This window comes from Pomacea canaliculata, linkage group LG11, assembly GCF_003073045.1.
Source record: "Pomacea canaliculata isolate SZHN2017 linkage group LG11, ASM307304v1, whole genome shotgun sequence".
Taxonomy (NCBI): Eukaryota; Metazoa; Mollusca; class Gastropoda; order Architaenioglossa; family Ampullariidae; genus Pomacea; species Pomacea canaliculata.
Window position 1 is genome coordinate 5,582,925 of NC_037600.1, and position 25,244 is coordinate 5,608,168.

At 41.8% G+C, this 25,244-nt stretch overlaps 1 protein-coding gene across 1 annotated transcript; it reads left to right on the plus strand.

The window, feature by feature from the left end:
• Nucleotides 1-521: 521 nt before the first annotated feature.
• LOC112576052 (tenascin-like) lies at nt 522-21,696 on the plus strand. The gene is made up of 12 exons (XM_025258275.1): nt 522-1,150; nt 1,720-1,793; nt 2,602-2,753; nt 3,071-3,223; nt 3,929-4,186; nt 4,761-4,895; nt 5,211-5,363; nt 12,416-12,667; nt 13,450-13,571; nt 14,367-14,481; nt 16,032-16,196; nt 21,035-21,696. The coding sequence occupies exons 2-12, from the start codon at nt 1,729-1,731 to the stop codon at nt 21,235-21,237; spliced, it is 1,773 nt and encodes a 590-aa protein (XP_025114060.1). The 5' UTR covers nt 522-1,150; nt 1,720-1,728; the 3' UTR covers nt 21,238-21,696.
• The last annotated feature ends 3,548 nt before the right edge of the window (nt 21,697-25,244 follow it).

Genomic DNA, 25,244 nt, shown 5'->3' on the forward strand with positions numbered 1-25,244 from the left:
CGGGTAGTAGTATTGCTTGTTGCACATTATTGTAGGCTTTCTGACAGTCTATCAATGCTACTTGTAGCTCCATATTCTGGGATAACTGGTTCTCTACTGCCGCATACAGTGTGAAAATAGGATATACCGACACAAACCTGCTTGTGTTTCATTATTCCTGTCAAGGCGTCCTTCCTCTAAGAAACAGACTTAAACTTAACAAATACAGTTTCATGTACAAAATACTGACGAGTAAACAGTGTCATACACTCTCTTTACTATTTTCCTCCAAGAACACTACAACTTCTGCAAAACTTACTCTTTCCATTTCTAGACTAGACCTTTTTAAATAAAGTTTGAAATACTCTGGATCAGCCTCCCTCTCCATCTTAGGCAATTGAACTTCATGAACTCCTACCTTAGCACATTCAAGAAAATTAGATGAGGCCTCTAGAGATACCTCCTAAGTCTAAGAAATCTTGTAAATATATGGTTTTGTTTTGTTTTGTTTTTTTGTAACCACCACTTTTGTACATATTCAGCTTCCACTTACCTTACCTTAATCTCATAATACTTATAATTACTTCAGTTAGTGCTTTCTCTGTAAAGGGCGGAGGCCAAATGGAAAATGCATTTTCTTACTTATTTTACCTCACATTAATAAGGAATTACCATTGTCATTGTCATTTAATTAGCTGCTTTCTGCCCACTTGGTTAATATTTTATTTAGAATGCATGTAAAGGCTTTTCCTAAATATATTAGTAAGAGAGATACCTCGGTAGTTACCTGACTGGTTGTTGTCACCTTTGTTGTATAGTGGGATAGTAATAGATTGAGTTCATTCCTTGGGTCATAGCATTGAACAGTTTAGCAAGGGAGTAATAACAGAGGATGCAGTGTCTAATATATTATTGACAATACCATCTGGGCCTGCTGATTAACAGTTTTTAACTAATTGCCTCTTTGACCTTTTCTGTGATCTGATTGTCCACAGGTTGGACATACAGGTGCATTTGACTACTGGTACTCTCACAAGGGTTATCTTGACCATCCACATCCATCATCCCTTTATTTAGTGTTGTTTAGAAGTGCTTTACACACCCTCTTCACTGATTTGGTCCACTACAGGCTGTCTTCTGTATCTCCTCATCACCTCCCAGAAGACCTTTGGTTTGTTGACTGTATTTTCTAGAGACTTGATTTTTAATTGTTTGTAGGTTTGTTTCTTTACTGTTAGCAGATTTCTATCAGCTTTTCTTTCTCTGCTATAAGCGGTTCTGTCTTCCTGTATTTTCTTCTTTCTACACTTTCTTAGGCACTGCTAGTCACTTTTTGTCTTTAGACATTTATGAAATAATGTATCAAAGGGAGAAGCATACCTACTGTGTTGTTACAAGTTACATTACTGACCTTTTCTCTTATTTATTAGTTCCTATCTCTTGTGTAGGCTGTCTTTCCTATAAACCTTTGTTGATCGCTATTTGTTGTCACCTTTGACACTGTGTCTAATGTCCTTCATGTCTTCATGCATGCCAGACACACTAACCTAGTTTTAGTCTTAAGCTTTGAGGGATCGCTTCCTTTTGTGTATGTTTCTACGAGTGATACTTGAAAATTATTTTATTATGAATTTTTTATATTCTAAGTCGTAAATATTTTTCTGATTTAAATTAATATAATAAAGAAATATTACACGAGAAAGACTCACGAAACTTCTCGTTGTTGCATGTGCTTAACAGGTGGATACAATGCTGCGATTCTTTTTATTTCTACTCTCCATCTCTCCTTTCGTGTTGACGGAGGAGACAGGAAGGTAAACCGTGTTGACTCTTCTTGACTTTTGGCTTACAATACATGCCAAAGGTTTAACAATCAGCTTTTTATGTAGTCAATAACAAACTGAAACACTGATCGTTTGTTAGTCGTCTAAATCAGGGATGCCCAACCTATGGCCCGCGGGCCATATCCGGCCCGCGACGCGGTGCCATCCGGCCCGCAAAACTTCGTAATAAAAAAAAAATATTTAAAAACCGAAAAAAACGAAAAAAGGGAAGAAGAAGTATTTATGCCCACGTAGGGGCGTTTCCCAATCTTTTTTTCCATGGACGAACATTTCGATTCAGTGCTTCGACTTGGTGTCTCTACGATGAGGCCGGACATTCAGAAGTTGGTTTCGGGAAAACAACTTCAAATATCCCACTAATTACTACATAATTAATGGTAAGTACAACTTGTTTCTAATAAAAAATGGTATCTGCTCTATTTTTATTTTTATTTTTTTGTATTTTTGTGGTGAAGTGGCCCGCGACACGGCTGTCCGAAATGGATATGGCCCGCAGGCCGAAAAAGGTTGGGCATCACTGGTATTAATAATATGTAAATAATGACAAACATATAAATAAGAATTATTGTTTTAGTGACATGTTTCACCATAGTCTATTGTCTCACACTGCGGGCTTCACTTCCCTGAGCGTCCTCTCTCTGTTTGTTTATTTTTATGTATGAAAACATTTAATGTCTTACTTAAGGTATCATGTGATGTCTGATGTGCTATAAATAGTATATATAAAATAAATAATTAATGACATTGATTTATTAAGAATTTTAAGTACAAATTCTAGTTGCCAAGGCAATGACTGTCCGCCAAAGACTTGGCACAATGTAAGATGCAGGACTAACGACGACTGCAATGCGCCCCACGCCACGTGCTATCAACGTGTGTGTAGGTGTGTCCCCGGGTACTACTACACCACACATTACACGTGTACTAACAGTGAGTAGACAATGGTTCTGTGTGGTGTGCTTGACAGCAACAGACTCCTCTTTGTTGTCGGCTTGTTACAGTTAGGGACGGATGAGCTTTTATAAGATTTTCGCATTCTTAAAGCAATAAATTGTAAAACAACATAGCCGCATTTAGATGGACTGAATAAAAGGAACAAAGGATGAATGAAAACACGTGGGCCGAAAACAAATTAGAAATGTATTCACTTGATTATGGATGTTGTTCGAAATGCGTGTAAATGTAGAACAATTAACTTCAACTTAATCAGTGTGTAAATAGTTGCTTACCACAGTTGTTTACATCAGCTTGTAGCCCAGACGACATGCAGGACAGCTTCACAGACTATCCTGACAGCGCTCTACGTGCAAACCTCATTCATAGCGAGGATGGACTCACTGTGGAAGACTGCAAGGGCAGGTGCCAGCATAACAAGACTTGCCTCACCTTTGATTTTAAAGGTCTGTATGGGGAAAAGCTTGAAACATTGGTATACTATTTGGTTTACTTGTGTGCAGCTAAACTATTCTACCTATTTATTGTTACTTAAGCCACCTTGCAACTAACCTTTATCTATCTGGTACTAATTGCATACAGTTGTTGTTGCATGAACATTGAATGACAAGTGGTTTAGCTAAACAACAAACAAGTATCGTGACTATTTTAAAGTCTTTAACTCAAATACAACGATCTAGAAATATATTGTGCTTGGACAGTGGTTATCGTGTCACACTTATCTCACATTTATCAAGAGAATGCTATCTAGGAAACTACACTGTCATCTGTGGGAAGATGTCTTGTCATCGCTAATGATAGATAAGTGCCAGACCTCCTCAGCTCGCCCTGCAGCTCTGACACTGACAACAAGACATCCAGGACTCTAGCATCAGGACCATGGACTGACAACACTGGGGGGGCACAGCAGGAATGGAGAAAACATTTCACTTTACTTATTGTACAACTAGTGTGTGACAGGCCTGCTCCTAGCAAAACAACAGTAAACAATAACAAATAAACAACTACGTACCGCGCCTTTTGCTGAAAACCTTTAAGTAACAGAATAACCTTTTGGGGAAATGTTCACATAACTTGCTTTCACTCTTCTTTGTTCAAAATGTTTTGCATCATGTTGAGTTATGTCTCTGTCTCTGTACCTCCCATGCCAGCCAGTGAAGGTCTGTGTCGGCTTCATAATGTCACCTCTCGTCAGTCGCCCTCCGACTGGTCTCCTAAGAGGAGTAAAGGCTGGACACACTACCAGAAATCCTGCAAGTCCACTTTGGCCTCACACCATACCTGGTACAACTTATTGTGTGAAAGCAGGATTGATTGTCCTGACACAAACAGCGATTGTTTGTCAGGACGATGCTTGTGCCGTTCAGGCTTCAAGTTCAATGAAGCACAGAAGGAGTGTGTTGTTGCAAGTAAGTGAGAAGCAGTAGAAGGATGAGTAGTACTCAGCTTGTCCCCACACGTTGTCTACCGTCAGTTAGTGTGTTTCTTACAGTTAAGATACTCTAGTAAGTTGTTTACAGTATTTATATTAATCAAACAACTGTCATCTCAATGTATACATAATATTTATGATTTACAAAGCTTAGCATTCAGTGTTTATTCATGTCCACGAGCGAACGGTTTTCTTCTTTTTTAATCATTGTAAGCTGGCAATGAACCTCAGGTACATTGGGTTAAGGGTTAAAGCACTAGACCACCACAGAGGGGAATGTGTCGATGAAGAACATCACAGCTGCCACTACCCCATATCTTTGTTGTCTACTCTATGTACAAGTCGTTACTAACTGTCACTTTATTACTTTATAACAAAACTGATTGTAAAGGTTAGAGGAGGAAGTGGCTATGAAGATGAGGAGGCAGAAGTGACATTAAGGAGGAGGAACAAGAATATGTACACGTGGCAGTCAGATACTGGTAGACACAGAGCTAGAATTATGGGATGGCTAGTGTTACCAGCGGTCAGTAAGTGTGACTGTCTTGTAGGCGAGCTGAAGAAGTGGCACAATGTAAACTGCACGACAGACGACGACTGCGATGGGCCCCACTCAGCATGCTACAAACGTGTCTGTCGGTGTGTCCCCGGGTACTACTACACCACAAGTGACACGTGTACTAACAGTGAGTAGACAATGGTTCTGTGGTGTGATTGACAGCAACAAACTCCTCTTTGTTGTCGGCTTGTTACAGTGAGGGACGGAAGAGCTTTTATAAGATTTCTGCATTCTTAAAGCAATAAATTGTAAAACAACATAGCCGCATTTAGATGGACTGAATAAAAGGAACAAAGGATGAATGAAAACACGTGGGCCGAAAACAAATTATAAATGTATTCACTTGATTATGGATGTTGTTCGAAATGCGTGTAAATGTAGAACAATTAAGTTCAACTTAAACAGTGTGTAAATAGTTGCTTACCACAGTTGTTTACATCAGCTTGTAGCCCAGACGACATGCAGGAGACCTTCACAGAGTATCCTGACAGCGCTCTACGTGCAAACCTCATTCATAGCGAGGATGGACTCACTGTCGAAGCCTGCAAGGGCAGGTGCCAGACTGACAAGACTTGCCTCACCTTTGATTTTAAAGGTCTGTATGGGGAAAAGCTTGAAACATTGGTATACTAACATGATGTTAGAGATGGCAGGTGACTGTGCACTCTACAACTGTGTCACGGACCGTCCGCAGACATGCGCATTCTTTCCACAAACCAAAATATCCTGATCGCTTGAGGGTGGGCGTACCTTCTTAGAGGCACAAATAATTATTCAAATCAAATACAAAGTCAAATGAAACAAAGGCAAAATCCACACTCATAGATTCACTCCTTCATTCGCCACACAAGATGTATTACCAATATGTTATCATTCATCCCACATAATATTAAAGGTAACAATAAAATCGACTCTCCTAAATTATTGTCACTGATGAAGAACCCAATGTTCGCTCCCGATGAAACATCAACCTCTTATTTTAAAGTCTTTGAGACCCTCCCAAGTCCTCTATTCCAATTAATCCCACTGATCTTCTTTCCACGAAGTCTATTTATGATTGAAAATAAATGGTTTCACAGTACCCACAGTTTATAAGCAGACGTCTCGATCTTGCGCATGCGGCCGCCTCCTAGATGTTTGGCCGGATGATGTTAGATTCGCTGAAGGCCGGGAGGAACCTTTCCTCCACCGGCGCTTACTCTCAGGCTGTGAAGAGCTGCCCCTTCCAGGCGACAGATGGAAGTCGGTGCCCCAGTCTTGCACCAAGTTTTCTGTTCTTTTCTCGCTGATACCAGTGTTTAGTTTCTTGACCCCGCCAAGAAACTGGGATGCCCAGCCACAGAGCTCCCCACGGTGCGGACACGGACTACAGTGACTCACGACCTGTGAAGTACATCCACCTGTAGTTTACCCACGGTATTACTTCCCGTAATACTTTTCCGCTGTCGCAGCAGTTGCGAGAAAGTCCCGAGAAAAATCCACCAGCTCCAACTTTTGTTTCGCCGTCTGCTCTCTGCCCACCGTTATTTCTCTAACGTTATTTTCCTCTATCTTTTACGTCACCTTATTTTGACGTCCCAGTTTGCGTCATTTGCTCAAGGGCAAACAACTTCCAGCCCACTACGCTAAATCAGATCAACCACGGTTGTCGATCTTCCCTCCTAACCCCCTCTACTAAATACTTATCCGTTACATTCCTCCCCTCCTGAAAAAAAAAAGAATGAAAAAAATCAATTTAACAGTTTTTTCTTTCTTTCACTTCTACGGGATAAATTGGTCCCACTCGACCCGGGATAGATTGTCAGCGAGAAGATTCTCTGTTCCCTTAATCGTCTCAACTGAAAACTGAAACTCTTGAAGAGCTAGCATCCACCTCATAATTCGAGAATTATGATATACAGATGTTTTTAAAAACACAAGGGGTTTGTGATCTGTCTGTAAAATGAACTTTCTTCCGTAAAGATAACGAGAGAGTTTCGAAATTCCCCATATTATTGCCAGGCACTCTCGTTCTATGGTGCTGTATCGTGTTTCAGGACCTGTCAGTTTGCGGCTGACGTAGGCCACTGGAAAACGATCTCCTCCGTATTCCTGCAAGAGTACTGCTCCTAATCCACCCCACTCGCGTCAGTTTGAACTATGAACGGCTTGTCAAACTTTGGTAGCGCTAGTATGGGTTGGGATGACAGAACGGTTTGGATGTGAGTTAATGCTTGGACACATTCATTCGACCATTGAATATGTTTTGGGCTGTTTCCTTTTGTCAACTCTGTAATGGGTGCAACCACCGTAGCAAAGTTAGGAACATAGCGTCGGTAGTAGCTGATCAGACCTAAGAGTGCTCTCACTTGCTTCTTACTGCTAGGAGTAGGAAGTCTTAGAATTTTCTGTACTTTATCAGGACTGGACGCAGATGCCCCTCCCCCACTATGTGTCCTAAGAATTCCAAGCTCCGAAATCCATCTGAATTTTCGAAGGTCTTACAGTGAGTTGATAATGGGCTAAGGTTCTTAACACACCTTCTACATGAGTCAGATGCTCTTCCCACGTTTCGCTAGCAACCAGTAAATCATCAAAGAAGGTATGTGCTGAAACCTTTCCATATTGAGCGCTCTCATAGCTCTCGCAAACGTTGCAGGAGCTGTAGCCAATCCAAATGGCATTCGGGTCCATTGAAATAAGCCTTTGGTTGTTTGAAATGCTGTTTTTGGCCTATCTTCTTCTTTAACTCTGATTTGCCAATATCCTTTGGCCAAATCTATTTTAGTGAAAAATTGGGCTCGGCCCAATTGACTATATACAGTTTCGGGATCCGGAATGGGTTCTGAGTCGAACTCTGTTATTTTATTTAGGGCTCGGTAGTCGATACAAAAGCGTACTGAACCGTCCTTCTTTCTGACAACAACGCTGGTGATGCATAAGGTGAGGATGATGGTTCAATCACTCCCATTTGTAACATTTTAATCACTTCCTTTTCCATGGTTTGCTGTAGAGCAAAAGGAAGTGGATAGGGCCTTAAGCGCACTACCTCTGGAGAAGTCAGTCTAATTTGGTGCTCAATTTCACCGTTAAACTGTCCTGGCATCACGGTCAGTATGTGTTGATAATTCTTTAGAATATTCCTCAATTGTGTGGTCTGGAGTTCTGTCAAGTCGGGCCCCACTTTCATGCTGTTTTATGTCCTCTTCCATCTCCCCAGGAAGAACTGGTATTTCCACGGAATCATCATCGGTATCGGCTATCAATAAGGTCACATTTGCCAGGTGTCTATTTGATTCCTTCTCGGATACTCCTGACGGCATGATAAATCTTTGGGGCACATCTCTTCCGAGATAAGATCCGAAAAAGCCATGGGTTTATCGTCATTGGTCTGTCCACAGTTAGCCGTTTTGGTGGTGTCTGGAATCTTCACATCAATCGGCGGTTCACGTCTGTGATATTTGCGCAACATATTAATGTGCATAACCCGGTCTTTTCCCTGCATATGGATCACGTAGTCTGGATGACATTCCCGGATGACTGGAAAAGGTCCCTTCCATTGCATGAGTAGTTTATTCGTGGACGTAGGTAACATTATCAGCACTTCGTCCCCACCTGCAGAGTTCGTTGTTGCGTTTTTCTGTCAAAGTAACGTTTATTTCTCGCCGCCGTCCTATGGCTATTCTCTTGGGCCAGTTGATAGCTTTCCTGTAGTAGATTTCTCAACTCATATATGTATTGGTAAACAGGTTTTGCATCCTCATCACTGATTTCCTTCTCTGTCCAAGTTGAGATAAGGAGATCAAGTGATCCCTTTGGTCGTCGTCCGAAAACGAGTTCGAATGGTGAGAAACCTGTACTTTCGTGAGTTTTCTCTCTGCAAGCGAATAAAAGAGCAGGAAGATAGCGATGCCATTCTCGAGGCTGGCGATGTACCAACTTCCGCAGCATTGGTTTTAATGTCCCGTGGAATCTTTCCACGCACCCATTCGTTTGTGGATGGTAAGGGGTGGAACGTAAACCCTTGATGGACAGCAGTCTGAGAAATTCCTTCATGACATCAGACATGAATTGTGTCCCCTGGTCGGATAGAATTTCTTCGGGAAGACCCATTCTGGCAAATACAACCAAGAGTGCTTCAGCCACAGATACACTGTCAATTCTTTTTAACGGTATTGCCTCTGGATATCTGGACGCCATGTCTATTATACTCAATACATGGGTATGGCCCTCATTAGATGATGGATGTATAGGACCCATGATATCTATAGCCACTCTCTTGAAGGGCTCATCGATGACTGGCACATGTACGAGTGGCACTGGTCGATTTCTTCCGTGTGCCACGGTTTTCTGGCACACGTCACATGTTTGGCAATATTTTCGGGTGTCGCTTTTTACTCCCGGCCACCAACAATTGGCGAGCACCCGATTCAGCGTGGCACGGACGCCTGCATGTCCGGCTAAAAGACCATCGTGAGCCGCACATAACACTGATGCCCTGAGTGTTTGTGGCACCACCACTTGTTGAAAAGTCCCTGTAGTGGTACGGGATGATCGAATCAACATTCCCTGCTGAAGATGGAAGTTCGTCTCCAGGTTGGCTTCTTCGCTCCTTTGACAGGCTGCAGCTCGGCATGTGATCAATGTCGGATCCTCCCTCTGGAGTCGAACTAACTCCTCTCTAGTGATGTCCATTGCTGCTTTGGAATATGCAGCGGAATTGGCAGTTCCAATTCCCGCTTCTTCTGTCCTCTGGTTGTGACTAAGGCTGCTTTTGGTTTTTGTCACCAACACTCCTTCTACCCCGTCTATATTACCCAAATTAAATCTGTTATTGGTTCGTCTATTACGCAACAGCGTAGTTTACCCGCATAGAAAGGGGTCTCTACCTGTACCTCAGCGACTGGAAAGACTTCCGTATTACCCCCAAACGTAATACAGGACTGGGACTGTCCAGTGTATTCTGACTGCCTAACCAGGGAGGCTCTTATGCCTGCTGTTGTGGCTCCCGTATCTCTTAACACCGTTATGGGTTTATCTCTAATATAACCTGGATAGAGAGGAAGTCGATCCATCTCTTCACTATTAAGAGTGCTACACAGGATGGAAACGCTGGTTACTACCGGAGTGGATACTTCTGTGTTTTCTCTCCGTCTAACATAAGGGCATTCACGGGCAAAATGTCCAATTTCGTTACAAGCGAAGCAAATGAGCTCTCTCTTAGGTCTTCGCAGTACCTCGTCTCTTTGCCTTCTCGGCCCGTTACTTCCTTTGGGAAAGGTTTTGTTGGGACTTGATTTACGAGGACTATTTGGCCTATTAGGAAGCCTAGATTTGGGTGACCGAGGACGCCAATTCACCCCGGTGTTGGCAACTCGATACGACTCGGCTCTCCTCGCCATACTTTTATTGGCATGCGCCTGCCTGTACTTCTCTGCACTTGCTATCATCTCGGCTGCGGACTTAAATTCACGTTCTTGCAGGAAGATAGCTAATTCCTTCGCTACGCTCTGGAGAATCTGTTCTCGTAACATGAGGTCCAAAAGACATCATACGTTTTGTCTGCCTCGGCTAAAGTTATCCAACGGTTTGCTAAACCGGACAACCTAGAAAAAAATGCCGCCATTGATTCCTGCGGTTCGGGTCGGATGGATCTAAATCGTTCCCGAAATCCTCAGCGGTACACTGATACTTTTGAAGTAATTCCTCTTGAGTGTTTCATAATCAACTACCCACTTGCACAAAGTGCATGATACAGGGTTAAAGCCTCACCCTGTAAAAGAGCTGACATAAGCAAAGGCCATCGCGGCTCCTCCCACCTAAGAGCAGTTGCATGCGCTTCAACCTAAAGATGAAAGAGTCTATATCATCTTTATCCTCACGGAAGATTGGAAGTTTGGGCAGGTTACCACGCGACCCCCCGTGGATTGAGCTACTTCCCCTTCTGTCCTGCTTCCTGCTTGTAGCCTAAGTCTTTCTAACTCAAACTCCCTTTCTCTCACTCTTTCCCTTTCTTCTCTTTCTCTTTCTTTTCCCTTTCCTTTCTTTCTCTTTCTCTATCAAACGTTCTACACACTGTTGGACGTACTTTTCCAGGTCACTATTAGTCTTTCCAAATTTCTGTCCTTGGGCTATGAAGCTATCTATATCCGGGAATTCCATGTCTCTCAAGAACAATTTAAAGAAATGTAACCCTACGATGGCAAAACAAGAGTAGTCAAAAATAATCCACCAGATACAGTACTAATAATACCTTTTGTACAATATTTGTAAACCACCTCGCCTAGTACCGCCTCACCCTAAAGCGATCACGTCGGGGGTCACCAAGATGTCACGGACCGTCCGCAGACATGCGCATTCTTTCCACAAACCAAAATATCCTGATCGCTTGAGGGTGGGCGTACCTTCTTAGAGGCACAAATAATTATTCAAATCAAATACAAGTCAAATGAAACAAAGGCAAAATCCACACTCATAGATTCACTCCTTCATTCGCCACACAAGATGTATTACCAATATGTTATCATTCATCCCACATAATATTAAAGGTAACAATAAAATCGACTCTCCTAAATTATTGTCACTGATGAAGAACCCAATGTTCGCTCCCGATGAAACATCAACCTCTTATTTTAAAGTCTTTGAGACCCTCCCAAGTCCTCTATTCCAATTAATCCCACTGATCTTCTTTCCACGAAGTCTATTTATGATTGAAAATAAATGGTTTTCACAGTACCCACAGTTTATAAGCAGACGTCTCGATCTTGCGCATGCGGCCGCCTCCTAGATGTTTGGCCGGATGATGTTAGATTCGCTGAAGGCCGGGAGGAAACCTTTCTCCACCGGCGCTTACTCTCAGGCTGTGAAGAGCTGCCCCTTCCAGGCGACAGATGGAAGTCGGTGCCCCAGTCTTGCACCAAGTTTTCTGTTCTTTTCTCGCTGATACCAGTGTTTAGTTTCTTGACCCCGCCAAGAAACTGGGATGCCCAAGCCACAGAGCTCCCCCACGGTGCGAACACGGACTACAGTGACTCACGACCTGTGAAGTACATCCACCTGTAGTTTACCCACGGTATTACTTCCCGTAATACTTATTCCGCTGTCGCAGCAGTTGCGAGAAAGTCCCGAGAAAAATCCACCAGCTCCAACTTTTGTTTCGCCGTCTGCTCTCTGCCCACCGTTATTTCTCTAACGTTATTTTCCTCTATCTTTTACGTCACCTTATTTTGACGTCCCAGTTTGCGTCATTTGCTCAAGGGCAAACAACTTCCAGCCCACTACGCTAAATCAGATCAACCACGGTTGTCGATCTTCCCTCCTAACCCCCTCTACTAAATACTTATCCGTTACAAACTGCTAAAGTCTGCTTCACGTGTCCTGCGCTGTTTTATTAATAGCACGCTCACAAAACGGGGGGAGCACAGCAGGAACGGAGGAAACATTCCACTTTACTTATTGTACAACTAGTGTGTGACAGGCCTGCTCGTAGCAAGACAACAGTAAACAATCACAAATAAACAACTACGTACCGCGCCTTTTGCTGAAAACCTTTAAGTAACAGAATAACCTTTTGGGGAAATGTTCACATAACTTGCTTTCACTCTTCTTTGTTCAAAATTTTTTGCATCATGTTCAGTTATGTCTCTGTCTCTCTACCTTCTGTGCCAGTACATGGAGGTCTGTGCCGGCTTCATGGTGTTACCTCTCGTCAGTCGCCCTCCGACTGGTATCCTAAGGCGAGTAAAGGCTGGACCCACTACCAGAAATCCTGCAACTCCACCTTTGCCTCACACGATACCTGGTACAACTTATTGTGTGGCAACAAGATTGACTGTCCTGACCCATTCAGCGATTGTTTTAAAGGCAGATGTCTATGTCATTTTGTTTTCCATCAAGGCTCGAAGAAGTGTTCTGTTGCAGGTAAGTGTGAAGCAGTAGAAGGATGAGTAGTACTCAGCTTGTCCCCACACGTTGTCTACCGTCAGTTTGTGTGTTTCTTACCGTAAAGATACTCTAGTAAGTTGTTTACAGTAATTATTTTAATCAAACAGCTGTCATCTCAATGTTTACATAATATTTATGATTTACAAAGTTTAGCATTCACTGTTTATTCATGTCCACGAGCGAACGGTTTTCTTCTTTTTTAATCATTGTAAGCTGGCAATGAACCTCAGGTACATTGGGTTAAGGGTTAAAGCACTAGACCACCACAGAGGGGAATGTGTCGATGAAGAACATTCCAGCTGCCACTACCCCATATCTTTGTTGTCTACTCTATGTACAAGTCGTTACTAACTGTCACTTTATTACTTATAACAAAACTGATTGTAAAGGTTAGAGGAGGAAGTGGCTATGAAGATGAGGAGGCAGAAGTGACATTAAAGAGGAGGAACAGGAATATGTACACGTGGCAGTCAGATACTGGTAGACACAGAGCTAGAATTATGGGATGGCTAGTGTTACAGGAGGTCAGCAAGTGTGACTGTCTTGTATCAGAGCAGTGTGAACTGTGTGCTGTAATCACATATAAACAGTTTGCCTGAGGGACTCAGTCTTTACCTTGACTGTTGTATGATTAGCTATTGAAGTTGTCATTATTATTACAGTACTTGTCCTTCATTGTTTCCGTCACTGTAGGAAGTTCCACTGCGCCCTTTATGACAATTCCTTACGAGCGGAATGATTTGTTTGTGTACAAATAGGCTCATGTGAAGACTGGAAGGCAAAAGGCGCCAAGAGTGGGGTGTACACCATTCAGCTACAACACAACAAGGGACCTCGGTCAGTGTGGTGTGACATGGACACTGCGGGCGGCGGCTGGGCGGTAAGTGTGGTCGTGTTTGTCAGTGTGTACGACTCAGGTGGTCAGTGTGTGTGACTCAGGTAGCATCTCTCCTGCACACTGTATCCTGCTCACATAAGGTGCCACAATACTTATACCCAGGGTCACATACTTACTGCTCATAGTATCCACGAATAATTTGTCTTTGATATCTTTGGACATTTACAACACGAAGCAGGAGAGGATGCTTGTCCACCTTCTGTTTCCAACAGTTTGTCTATGTCGCTGGTAGACTCCGTGGGTTGAGGGTGGTTGTAGACAGGCCGACATCTAGTGTGTTGGTGTGCGTGTGTCGGTTGTTTGTAGTCGCATCCTTTTACCCCTTGCATCCATTCCTGCTTCATGATCAGCGACTGTAGGTTTGATAAGGAGTTGAAAGAAAATGCTATTTGTTATGTTTATTATGTTGCCATATAATTGATCACAGCCACTTGATGTCACACATTTACAGCCAGGAAAGTGTACATTGTGGTCACATGACTGTCACTATATACTACACTGTATACTACACTATATACTACACTGTATACTACACTATGTACTACACTGTATACTACACTATATACTACACTATTTACTATTACACCATGTTCACATAGTTATCGTAACCGTGAAGTGTTGACATTATAATCCTGATCACAGCCAATAAAGTTATAAGCTGTTATATTTTATCAATTATGACTCATCCTTAGTCAACCCATTAAACTGTAATTAGTGCTGAATCCTGTCGAGCATGCTGGTGCCATAGTAACGACCTTGAACTTGTGTCATGTGCAGGTCATCCAGAGACATCACCACACCGTATATAACCCAGATGAGTTTGTTGACTTCAACCGGAGCTGGACAGAATATGTAAACGGTTTTGGAAACATCTCTGGAGATTTCTGGCTGGGTAAGATGTTGACATATCTCTTGCATTCTCTGGCATTATCCCTCCTCCTGCATAACTGTAACCTCAACATTTGTTTTTACATTCAAAGTCATTCAAAGTCAGGCTGTAGTCAGTATTGTGTTTTATTGTGTTGTTTGTGTGATGTCTACTGGTCAATACAAAGGTTGCTGTTTCTGTCGTTCTTTTATACTTTTGTTGTACAATGCTTATTGCTCACTATTTTGTGTACTGTTTCCTTAGCATGCTTTGTTTGCTGTGATAATGATGATGCTAGTAATGGAATGAATAAATGGCTGATGATCCTGTAGTGTCTCAGTTGCCAAAGTCTCAAGTAGAAAGAAACATGAGGGTTGCGAGGAAATACATCCCTGCGGCATATCATGTGGTTTGTTTTTGGTTTGTTTTGTTTTATTTTTGTTTTGTTTATTATTTCTTGTTTTGTTTTGTTTTTTGTTTGGTTTTCTGTAGGATTATCTGATTGCAGGGTGTGGATAGGTTCTGAACTCTATTAAAGTACAGTAGCTAAAACATTTCGTGCAGTTGTATTACAGTCTATAACTTTGTTTTGTTGTGAATAAGGATATAGGGTGTAAAAATGTCCGTCAACCTGTCTATTTATTTATATTAGTCTACATGTAGTCTGTGAAAATGGTCTTATAACCACCTGTGTATGTGTGTCATGATCATAGTTTCATACCATTTTAAAGCTAGATTGCTTTGTGTGTAAATACAACTCTACGTATGTGAGTTGGCACGTGTATGTGAGTGTGTGTTGACACATTACCACCCTAGTCTCTGTGTGTGTGTGCTGACACCTTACCACTCTAGTCTCTGTGTATCTGTGTGTTGACACATTACCACCCTAGTCTATGTGTGTCTGCGTACTGACACCTTTCCACCCTATTCTGTGTGTGTATGTGTGATGACACCTTACCACCCTAGTCTGTGTGTGTCTGTATGTGCCACCTTACCACCCTAGTCTGTGTTGCTGTCTTCTCTGTGTCCTACACTAGACCGGCAAACTCTCAGTTTGCTACTCAGGTCAGACTACTTGACATGTCCTCCCTCTCCTCGCCTTGTGCCTACATCTGAAGCCTTCAAATACTTCCTTAAAACCTTTCTCTTTCAGAAATATATTTTGTAATTAGGAGTACAGCTCTACCCACTAATTAATTCTTCTCCCACTGCTGGTGTTATCTGTTGTACAGTTTATGTTCATCTATGCTTTCTGATGATTTTCCTCATGTTTCTGTATGGTTGACTGTCCATTTGTTATTGTTTGTATACAGCGCATTGACCTCGTACTTACATGGAGAATACACTTTATTATTGGTAGTAATAACAACAGCGCTAAAACCTCAGTAAGTTTGTGATTTACCTTTTTATCATCTGAAGTCTAGCAATAATGTCAACAGTTTTATGACATCATAGGACAGGTAATGACCAGCGACATGTCTGTTGTTCATGAGAACTCTTGAGCAAGATCAACACAAATATTTCACTGTTGGACTTGTCTGTTGACATGAGGTCATTGCCTTGTCTTGTCTCAGGCCTAGACGCGATTCGCGCCATGTCATGGAATGGATATTTGCGCTTGAGAGTGGACCTGGTGACTTCTTCAGGGACACATTACTGGGCGCAGTACGACTCTTTCCATGTGTCCGGTCCTGAGACAAACTACAAACTGTCCTTGTCGGGCTACTCGGGTGACGCAGGTACGTACGTGACCACTGAACAGTAAGAAAGAGTGAGACGCAGGTTAGCTGGCAGGCCGCCTGTCTGGCTGGTTAAGAAATATGTGGATGACTACATTTGTGTGTAGCTTTGTGTGCGAGGGTGACAGCGCCTCCTATCGCGTGCGTTTCCTTTGATGTAACTTGAAAAAACAGGTGTGATAATCAGGGAAAAGAGATTTCTGTGGGTTTCTCTCTTGTCTGGGATTTGTTTGTGTGTTTGTGTGTGTGTTTGTGTGTGTTCTTAGGAGCTTCTGACCGTTTTCTTCAGGGCTGTAGTGTGAAGTCGTGACCAGACTTGTTTAAAGAGTAATTTCATTATGTACAATGATGTTTAGTGAGCTGTAGTCATTGTGTTGGTTTTAATCCGTTTTGAGTCTGTCAGGCTTTGACTGCATGCAAATTATTAATAATTATTGTGAAATGTGAGCTGCCACAACGAAATGACTAATGAGTCAAGTCGGAAATCTGAGATTTTACAAATTGGATATTTTCCAAATGTTCAGGGTTTAGCTCTTTATTTGATACAAAGTTATTCTTCTAGTCGTAAAGTTGAGTTATATATATTACAAATGTGGAAGTACGGTGGTCGCCTTGTAGAGGAAAGCGGGTTCAAAGATTTTCAGCAAACCCATGTGTTTCCTTATCATAGGATACTTTAATTGTTGACACTGTGATAACTTTTACATGATGATAAAATACGGCAAGCTACATCATTTCAGGTAATAAAAATACATAGACATGAATAAGTGCGTGCTATTAGAAAATTTCCCTGTTATCAAAATAAACAGAAATGGAAGACAACTGTTACTGCAATCTACTCAGCATGCACACTCACAGAAACAGCACAATACTCAAACAATATCTACTAGTGTGCTAAAAATCAGCAGGGAAATGAGAACAAAAAGAAGAAAACTGCACGGTTGACATACCGGAATACTAGGACAAGTGGCAAAACTTTCAAGAAGTCAGGCTGCACTCGGTTGACCGGAACCACCGTCCGGGGCCTGGAGTACCCGACTGCTCTGTGCGACTTGAGACTCGTTTCGTCATGGCAGGTGGCGAATATTGTATCACTACTGTCAACTTCATTTGAGTGGCTTTTACATTTTAGAAAACTTATTTTTGTGTCCTGAAATTTGTTTTGAGCGACTACAGGACTGAGAATGGCGAGTGACATGCAGTAGTTGGGTAATGACAGCTACAACAATATTCTTTATCACGAGGATGACACGATGTATCTCTGTCTCTGGTATCTCTCCACTGTAGCAGAGATTATGTCCCCTGTCGTTTGTTGTCTCCCCAAGTCATGACCGTTGACCTGTGCAGTCCCACAATGCACACCAGTCCCGTTCAACATATGGAAGAAATTTTCTCACACTTTGACCTACAGGGCAGTGTGACCTTTCGCCTTTGACTGAGTGTGGTGGAATTAGAAATTCTGACATCTGTCGCTCCATTCCTCACATTAGGTGACGGAGGGCTCGTGTTGTTCACGTGATGTCACAGTCGGGTGTGGAAGTGACAACCTAAGACCCCCATGGCTTATCATGGCTTATAGTGTGATTTAGAAAACTCTAACGTGAAGATAACAACACAACACATACAAGTACATCCAAGAAATGTTTGGCATGTTGTTATAAGTTGTTTACGCAATAGCAACAAACAATAAACACATTATTTGTCTTTAGTATCACATCATTCAGCAAAGTCATGCTGCAGACAGCACGTGTCCTTATACCGTGTATACAGACATCTTCTGTGGTTCAACCTTTTAGAAACAACACAGGTCACATCAACAATAACTTTGCTGTGTATGTCGCTCTCCTTTAGTATAAGCTAAGTAAGAGATTAGTGTGTGCACTCTATGTAGCTTACACAAGTAAGAATTTAGTGTGCAAGCTATTTACCTTACACGAAGTAAGAATTTAGTGTGCAGATTATAAAGCATACTCTAAACAAGAGATTAGTGTGGACCCTCTGGTTTGAAAGCCATTATTTGGTTGATGTCTTTGTACATTTGTTACACTTGGCATGAAAAGAAACAGATAAGCTAATAATCGGAAGACAATCGTCAGGGCCCATGCCGAGCCTCACTCTATGGATCTTGTTGTTGTCGGTAAATAGAACAGACACCAGACTTTGCTGTTCTCTTGCTGATTCCTACAGACTGCTGTTCACACGAAGACAAGCATAGTGAACTAGGAACAGGAAGGGACGATGTTTGCAGTAGTCCACCCGAGGGTAATGCTGGGAAGGCAATGACCTCAATACATTCTCCGTGACCCTAAGATCAACATGTCTACGTCTATACTTTCCTCTCTATACTTTCTCTCTTGTTTCCTTTCATTCTAAAGGCTAAGATGAACTTTTTATATGCTATGGTAAACTTCACAGTCATTTTAGAGATTCCTCTTCGTGCATCAGGTTGCACACAAGGCCTCAACCAGAGTCCGCCACCGATGTCGATCGGCTGAAACCCGCTCCAGGTGACCCCATGTCCAGCCCTTTCCTTTCATCTCCCTTTCCACTGTTCTTCTCCAAGTTTCCTTTGGGCGGCCTCGTTTTCTTCGGCCGTCTTGAGTCCATCGTAGGGCGACTGTGGAAAGGTCTGCTGTCTGCTGGCGGAGCACATGTCCAATCCATCGCCAATGCCTTCGTTGAACCTGCGTGGTGATGGACTCGGTTTGAGTTCTTTGGTGGAGTTCTTCGTTGGTGATGGTGTTTGGCCACAAGATGTTAAGTAGACGCCTGAGGCATCTGTTTTGGAAGACATCAAGTCTGTTACTGATGGATTTGGTCATCTTCCATGATTGTGATCCGTAAAGGAGGGTGCTGATCACAGTTGACTTGAAGATTCTCAGCTTGATCTTCTGGCTGATGTTTTTTGCCTTCCATGTGCTCCTGAGTGAGGCGAAGGCCTGGCTGGCTTTCGCCAGTCGGGCTCGAATCTCCACCTCCGCATCCCCGGTGTTTGACATTTTGGACCCAAGATAGGTGAAACTGTCAACTTCCTCAATCTCTTCTCCATTTAGTTTGATGCCGTCTTGGACTCTGGCGTTCACTCTCATACTTTTCGTTTTCTTTGTGCTGACCTTCAAGCCAAGGTTTCCAGCTGTTTCTGAGAAGGCCTTTGTTTTTTCCTGCATGTCTTGGTGGCGGTGTGACAGCAGGGCAATGTCATCAGCAAAGTCCAAGTCTTCCAGCGTTGTTGTTGCTGTCATAGTCATGGTCCATCTGATCCCTCTCCTCTCATTGTCGGTGGAAGTCTTCATGATCCAGTCGATGGCCAGGATGAAGAGGAACTGCCACAGAATGCAGCCCTGCTTCACCCCAGTACTGAGTTGAAGAGGTCTGTTAGCTCCGTGTCACAGACAACCTGGGATTTGAAATCGCTGTACAGCATTGCAACGACCTGAACAAGTTTTGCAGGGACTCCGTCATGCCATTAACAGCCCAGTATTTTCTCTCCTGTTTCCTGTGAGACTCGATTGAAGTCGTCTAAGGTCATGTCTTGTTGGTCTCCTAGTGTCTGGAACCTGTTCTTGACTTCCATAGCAAAGGCTCGTTTGGTGACTTGATCTTTCAGTTTGCCGGAGTCCACTCTTTCCTTCAGAGAAACTGCGACTGTCACAAGAGTGTGGTCACTGGCAATGTCTGCTCCTCTGTAGGCTCTAACATCTTGAAGTGAGCTCCTCCATCTTCGGTTGATGATGACAAGGTCTATCTGGTTCTTTGTGATCCCATCTGGTGATGTCCACGTTGCCTTGTGGATGTCTTTGTGTGGGAAGAGTGTGCCACCAATCAGTAGGTTGTTTTCTTCACAAAAGTCTGCCAGTCTCTCTCCGTTGTCATTGATGGTACCAATTCCATGCTTGCCCATGACATGCTCCCTGCAGGTGTTGTCACTTCCCACCTTGGCATTGAGATCGCCGATGATGAGCAACATGTCGTGGGCTGGAACGCTCTCTGAGGCTGCCTGGAGCTGATCGTAAAAAGCATCCTTGTCTTCTGCCTCAGAGTCATTTGTTGGTGCATAGCAGGCTAGCACTGTCAGCTTGGTGTACTTTGAATGGAATCTTGCTCTCAAAAGCCTGGGTCCATAAGGCTTCCATTCCAGCAGTGCCTTTTCAGTTTTCTTGTTGAGGAGTAGAGCTACTCCTTCAGAGTGCTGAGCGTCTGATCTTCCTGAGAACAAGATGGTATGTCCTGATGCTAGTCTCCTCTTTCCCGGCTTCAGTAAATCCACTTTCGGGGCGCCAGCTCCCTTTCGGGTTTGGCTGTCGTCCGTCATTAGTCCAGTCTCCTGGTGTGCTTCATTACCTCTGCCATCTGTGACGAGTTCTCTGGTTTTAGTTTCGGTAACATGATTTTTTTTAACATGGTGGGTTTGTAGCCCTACCACAACCTATTTTACCTCTAGGTGAGGTGTCCACCTTAGTCGCCTCTTACGACATGCCTGGCTGGATGGCAGGGACCCTATTCTTACAATGCTCGCTAGGCAAACATACCCGGGGTCCCACAGGGAGAGTTAGTTATACTCATTCATTTTTACATATTTTAGCTGAGGCATTCTTCTGTTTAACAACTGTTCTCTTCACTCATATTCTGGATGATATGCTGGGTGAAGCATCGTTAGAAATTTTTTTTTTAATTTGTATTTGTGTTACGTGGTGTTTGGTTTTGTTATGATGAACAACACAGAAATAACATATTTAATAACAAAAGTTTGTATAGATGTTCCGTAGTGATAATAATTATTTTGTGCTTAGGACTTTGTGTGTCTACTAGTATACAATTGTGTGTGTTGTGTGTTTCAGGAGATGGGTTGGCAGGTACTGACGGAGACACGTTTCAAACCTACGACCGAAACCCGTCCGGCTGTGTCAAACCTAGAAGGGGCCCCTGGTGGTTCCCACCTGGCTGTGTCAGCGCCATTAACCTCAACAGCCTTGATAACTGGCACATGCATTGGGCTGACATCTACTACGTGACGTTCTCGGAGATGAAGATAAAGCCATAGTAACACCACCTTGTCTCCTGTACCCACTGCTTACACCGCCAGTCGACTGTTCACTGTTCACTACAGGTTCCACTGATGATGTGAGCTCAGTGTACATTAACCTCTCGCAATACTCTAGCATCTGACCCTAGTGCAGACTACTTACTGTACTTTAATGGTTTACTTTGAGTATATTGCCTGGTGATTCTAATATACATGTGTTGTATTACTTCTTTCAGATTTGGGTTTGCTTTGATAAACTAACATGTTTACAAACGTAAAATTTAATTTTAATTAATTAATTTAGCATTTATTTGTCCCTAGGTTTTAGTAAACGTGTCATCAACAGTCGCTATACACCTGATACTTTATAGTAAACGTGTCATGAGCTATATATTAGCTATACACCTGATAGTTTATAGTAAACGTGTCATGAACTATATATTAGCTATACACCTGATAGTTTATAGTAAACGTGTCATGAACTATATTTTAGCTATACACCTGATAGTTTATAGTAAACGTGTCATGAGCTATATATTAGCTATACACCTGATAGTTTATAGTAAACGTGTCATGAACTATATATTAGCTATACACCTGATAGTTTATAGTAAACGTGTCATGAACTATATATTAGCTATACACCTGATAGTTTATAGTAAACGTGTCATGAACTATATATTAGCTATACACCTGATAGTTTTATAGTAAACGTGTCATGAACTATATATTAGCTATACACCTGATAGTTTATAGTAAACGTGTCATGAACTATATATTAGCTATACACCTGATAGTTTATAGTAAACGTGTCATGAACTATATATTAGCTATACACCTGTAGTTTATAGTAAACGTGTCAGGAACTATATATTAGCTATACACCTGATAGTTTATAGTAAACGTGTCATGAACTATATATTAGCTATACACCTGATAGTTTATAGTAAACGTGTCATGAACTATATATTAGCTATACACCTGATAGTTTATAGTAAACGTGTCAGGAACTATATATTAGCTATACACCTGATAGTTTATAGTAAACGTGTCATGAACTATATATTAGCTATACACCTGATAGTTTATAGTAAACGTGTCATGAACTATATATTAGCTATACACCTGATAGTTTATAGTAAACGTGTCAGGAACTATATATTAGCTATACACCTGATAGTTTATAGTAAACGTGTCATGAACTATATATTAGCTATACACCTGATAGTTTATAGTAAACGTGTCATGAACTATATATTAGCTATACACCTGATAGTTTATAGTAAACGTGTCATGAACTATATATTAGCTATACACCTGATAGTTTATAGTAAACGTGTCACGAACTATATATTAGCTATACACCTAAACACGGATACTGATTGTATCCAACACTGCTGTTCATTATTTGCTTACTGACGATGACTGACTATGACTCAGATTGCTACATTTTCTAATTGTTTGGTGTTTAAAAGGCTTCAAGTTTATTTTGTGTTATATTGTGAAACTTTATCGTGTCCTGGAGTTTGCTTTATTCAAACAAAAACTGACATTTTCACAAAGTTATCAGCGAAGCATACTTTTCGTGTAAACAAATAGAACTATTGCGAAGAATGAACAGATATTTTCATAAAAGCAATTAAAATAATGAGTAGTATTATAAGTAGTATTGTTGGTATTTGCCGCTTTGACATCACTATGTACTCAGTGTTACTTCCCCTTTAAACTAATGATAAGGGTGCTTTATACATCACATCTCTTACTTAATTGTACAAAAAAATAAACTATTTTAATATTTGTTCTACACTGAAGGCGCTAGCAAAATGGCTACACACACCTGGTGACACACCTGTGTATTCTCTGTGTACAACTTCCACGAGAAACTTTCTGTTACAATATTGCAGTAAGAGGGAGGTTTCCAGCCCTCGTTGTTCTCCTCCTTCTACGGGGGTTGATGTAGATTTGCTTGTGCAGCTTTAGTAACTGCTGTAATTCGGCTTGTGCGCTGTTAATATTGCCATTGTTGTGCTTGTGTGCTAGTATTTTACATTATTTTGTATTTACTGAACTCTGGAGGGACTATTGCCTGCACTGCCTCGCTGTGTTGTATTCTAAAATGTCACGTGACGCTTTGCTTAATAAGTATTTGTCCTAAACTGAAGCCAGCTCCTGTTGTTTATTTGAAAGAGTGCGCATGTCCGCGGGAAGTTCGTGACACTCTGTCTGTCTCTCTCTCTCTGTTTACTCCCTTTTTCCATCTTTCGATTCCTTTATATCTTTTTCTTCACTCGTCACACACTCTTTAGTCCTATTATACAGTTTTCAATGAAATAATATTTCTATAACCTGTACAACCAAACCTGTCCTTGCTGAAGTTTAACGAGGTGTGCAGTTGTTGTATTGCTCTTTATGTTTATCTGACTTCTACTTGCTTCCTCTACAAACACGTGACTTTGATACACGGGAAGAAAGAAACTCAGAGGTTCGTTAGTCGGTTCTACCTCTGGCCACCGGGATGCCGGCCACCCTCCAAGCTGCCTTGAGGGACAGTCTTCGACAGGGTGTCGTGCCGTGTACACACGCTTCCCTGACACACTGATCACAGTTCATTAAACATGTTTGTAAACATTCACTGAGATCATAGGGGAGTTAATAAACACATCTGTCACCACTTAGCTTCCCTTACACACTGATGACAGTCCATTAAACATGTTTGTAAGGTAAAATAATAAAGGTCTTAACATGAAACAAGCTAACCTAATGTATGCACACACACACACACAGACAAATACACCGGTAACATAATAATAACTGGTGTCCAGTCACTTAATCCCCAGACACTTCATCCCCGACACTTCATCCCCGACACTTCATCCCCTAGACTTTTAATCCCCAGACACTTCATCCCCGACACTTCATCCCCGACACTCAAGAACAATTTTCGTATCATATTGTTGAAGAACATTAAATTTACTAGCTTATATGAACTTTAACTCATGTTGTAGATGTTCAAATAACGCTGAAGTTAATAGCATGATTTGAATTTGAATTTCAATTTAATTTTTCGCTGACTTCATAATTTTTATAGTTAAGGATTTAGTTTAGGGATTAAGTGTCTGGGGATGAAGTGTCTGGGGATTAAAAGTCTAGGGGATGAAGTGTCGGGGATGAAGTGTCTGGGGATTAAGTGACTGGGAACCTAATAACTGTGTACACACCAAGACAATCAAATGAACAAATGTGATATAAACTGCAGACTATATTTTGTAAATATCAAGAGAAAGAGAGAAACACTTTTCTCTTGCTGATCAAACAAATAATAATAACTACTCCATCTTAGTAGGCCGTCTTTAAATTTCTTCAATTTACAAAAGAAACTTAAAAGTAGGAAACGATTGCAGACAACACTAATTATCTTTCAATTTTATGGACAGGGGCATTCTTTCTTAAGAGAAAATGGAAAGTGTTTACTAAAGAATGCACAACCAAAACAAACAGAAATAACATATCTGCCTTAGGAATTTTTTTAAATGTAAGAATTTCTTGTTATAATAGGGCAGCGGATAATGATTAAAAAGCGAGTACCGTGCACTATTGTGGGATATGTTCAAGTAGGAACATGTCGATGGTTGAACACTGCAGCTTGGGAGAGACTGAAAGTCATGAGCGTGAAGGGTTTGCTGTCCTTGTTGTCCCTGCTTCTGTCAGTGGGACAACAACCCTACAGACATTGCTCACAAGTGTCGGTGATCAGAATGAGACAAGATAAAGGAGCTGGCGCCCTACCCATGCAAATGGCAGCAACATGTTGCTAACCGACAACAAATACAACAATCAACTACCAAACATACTCTTGACCAAATAAATCTTACCTGAATGCATGTATTTCACACTTTACAAAGTCAATTTCTACAAATTAAGAGGCAAAACCTCTTCAACTGTCCTTTGCTTTCAAATAAAATCAACTGCTTTAGTTATCTTGAACAGCAAACGAGCCAGGAGACAGGAAAGACAATTTCTTCTCC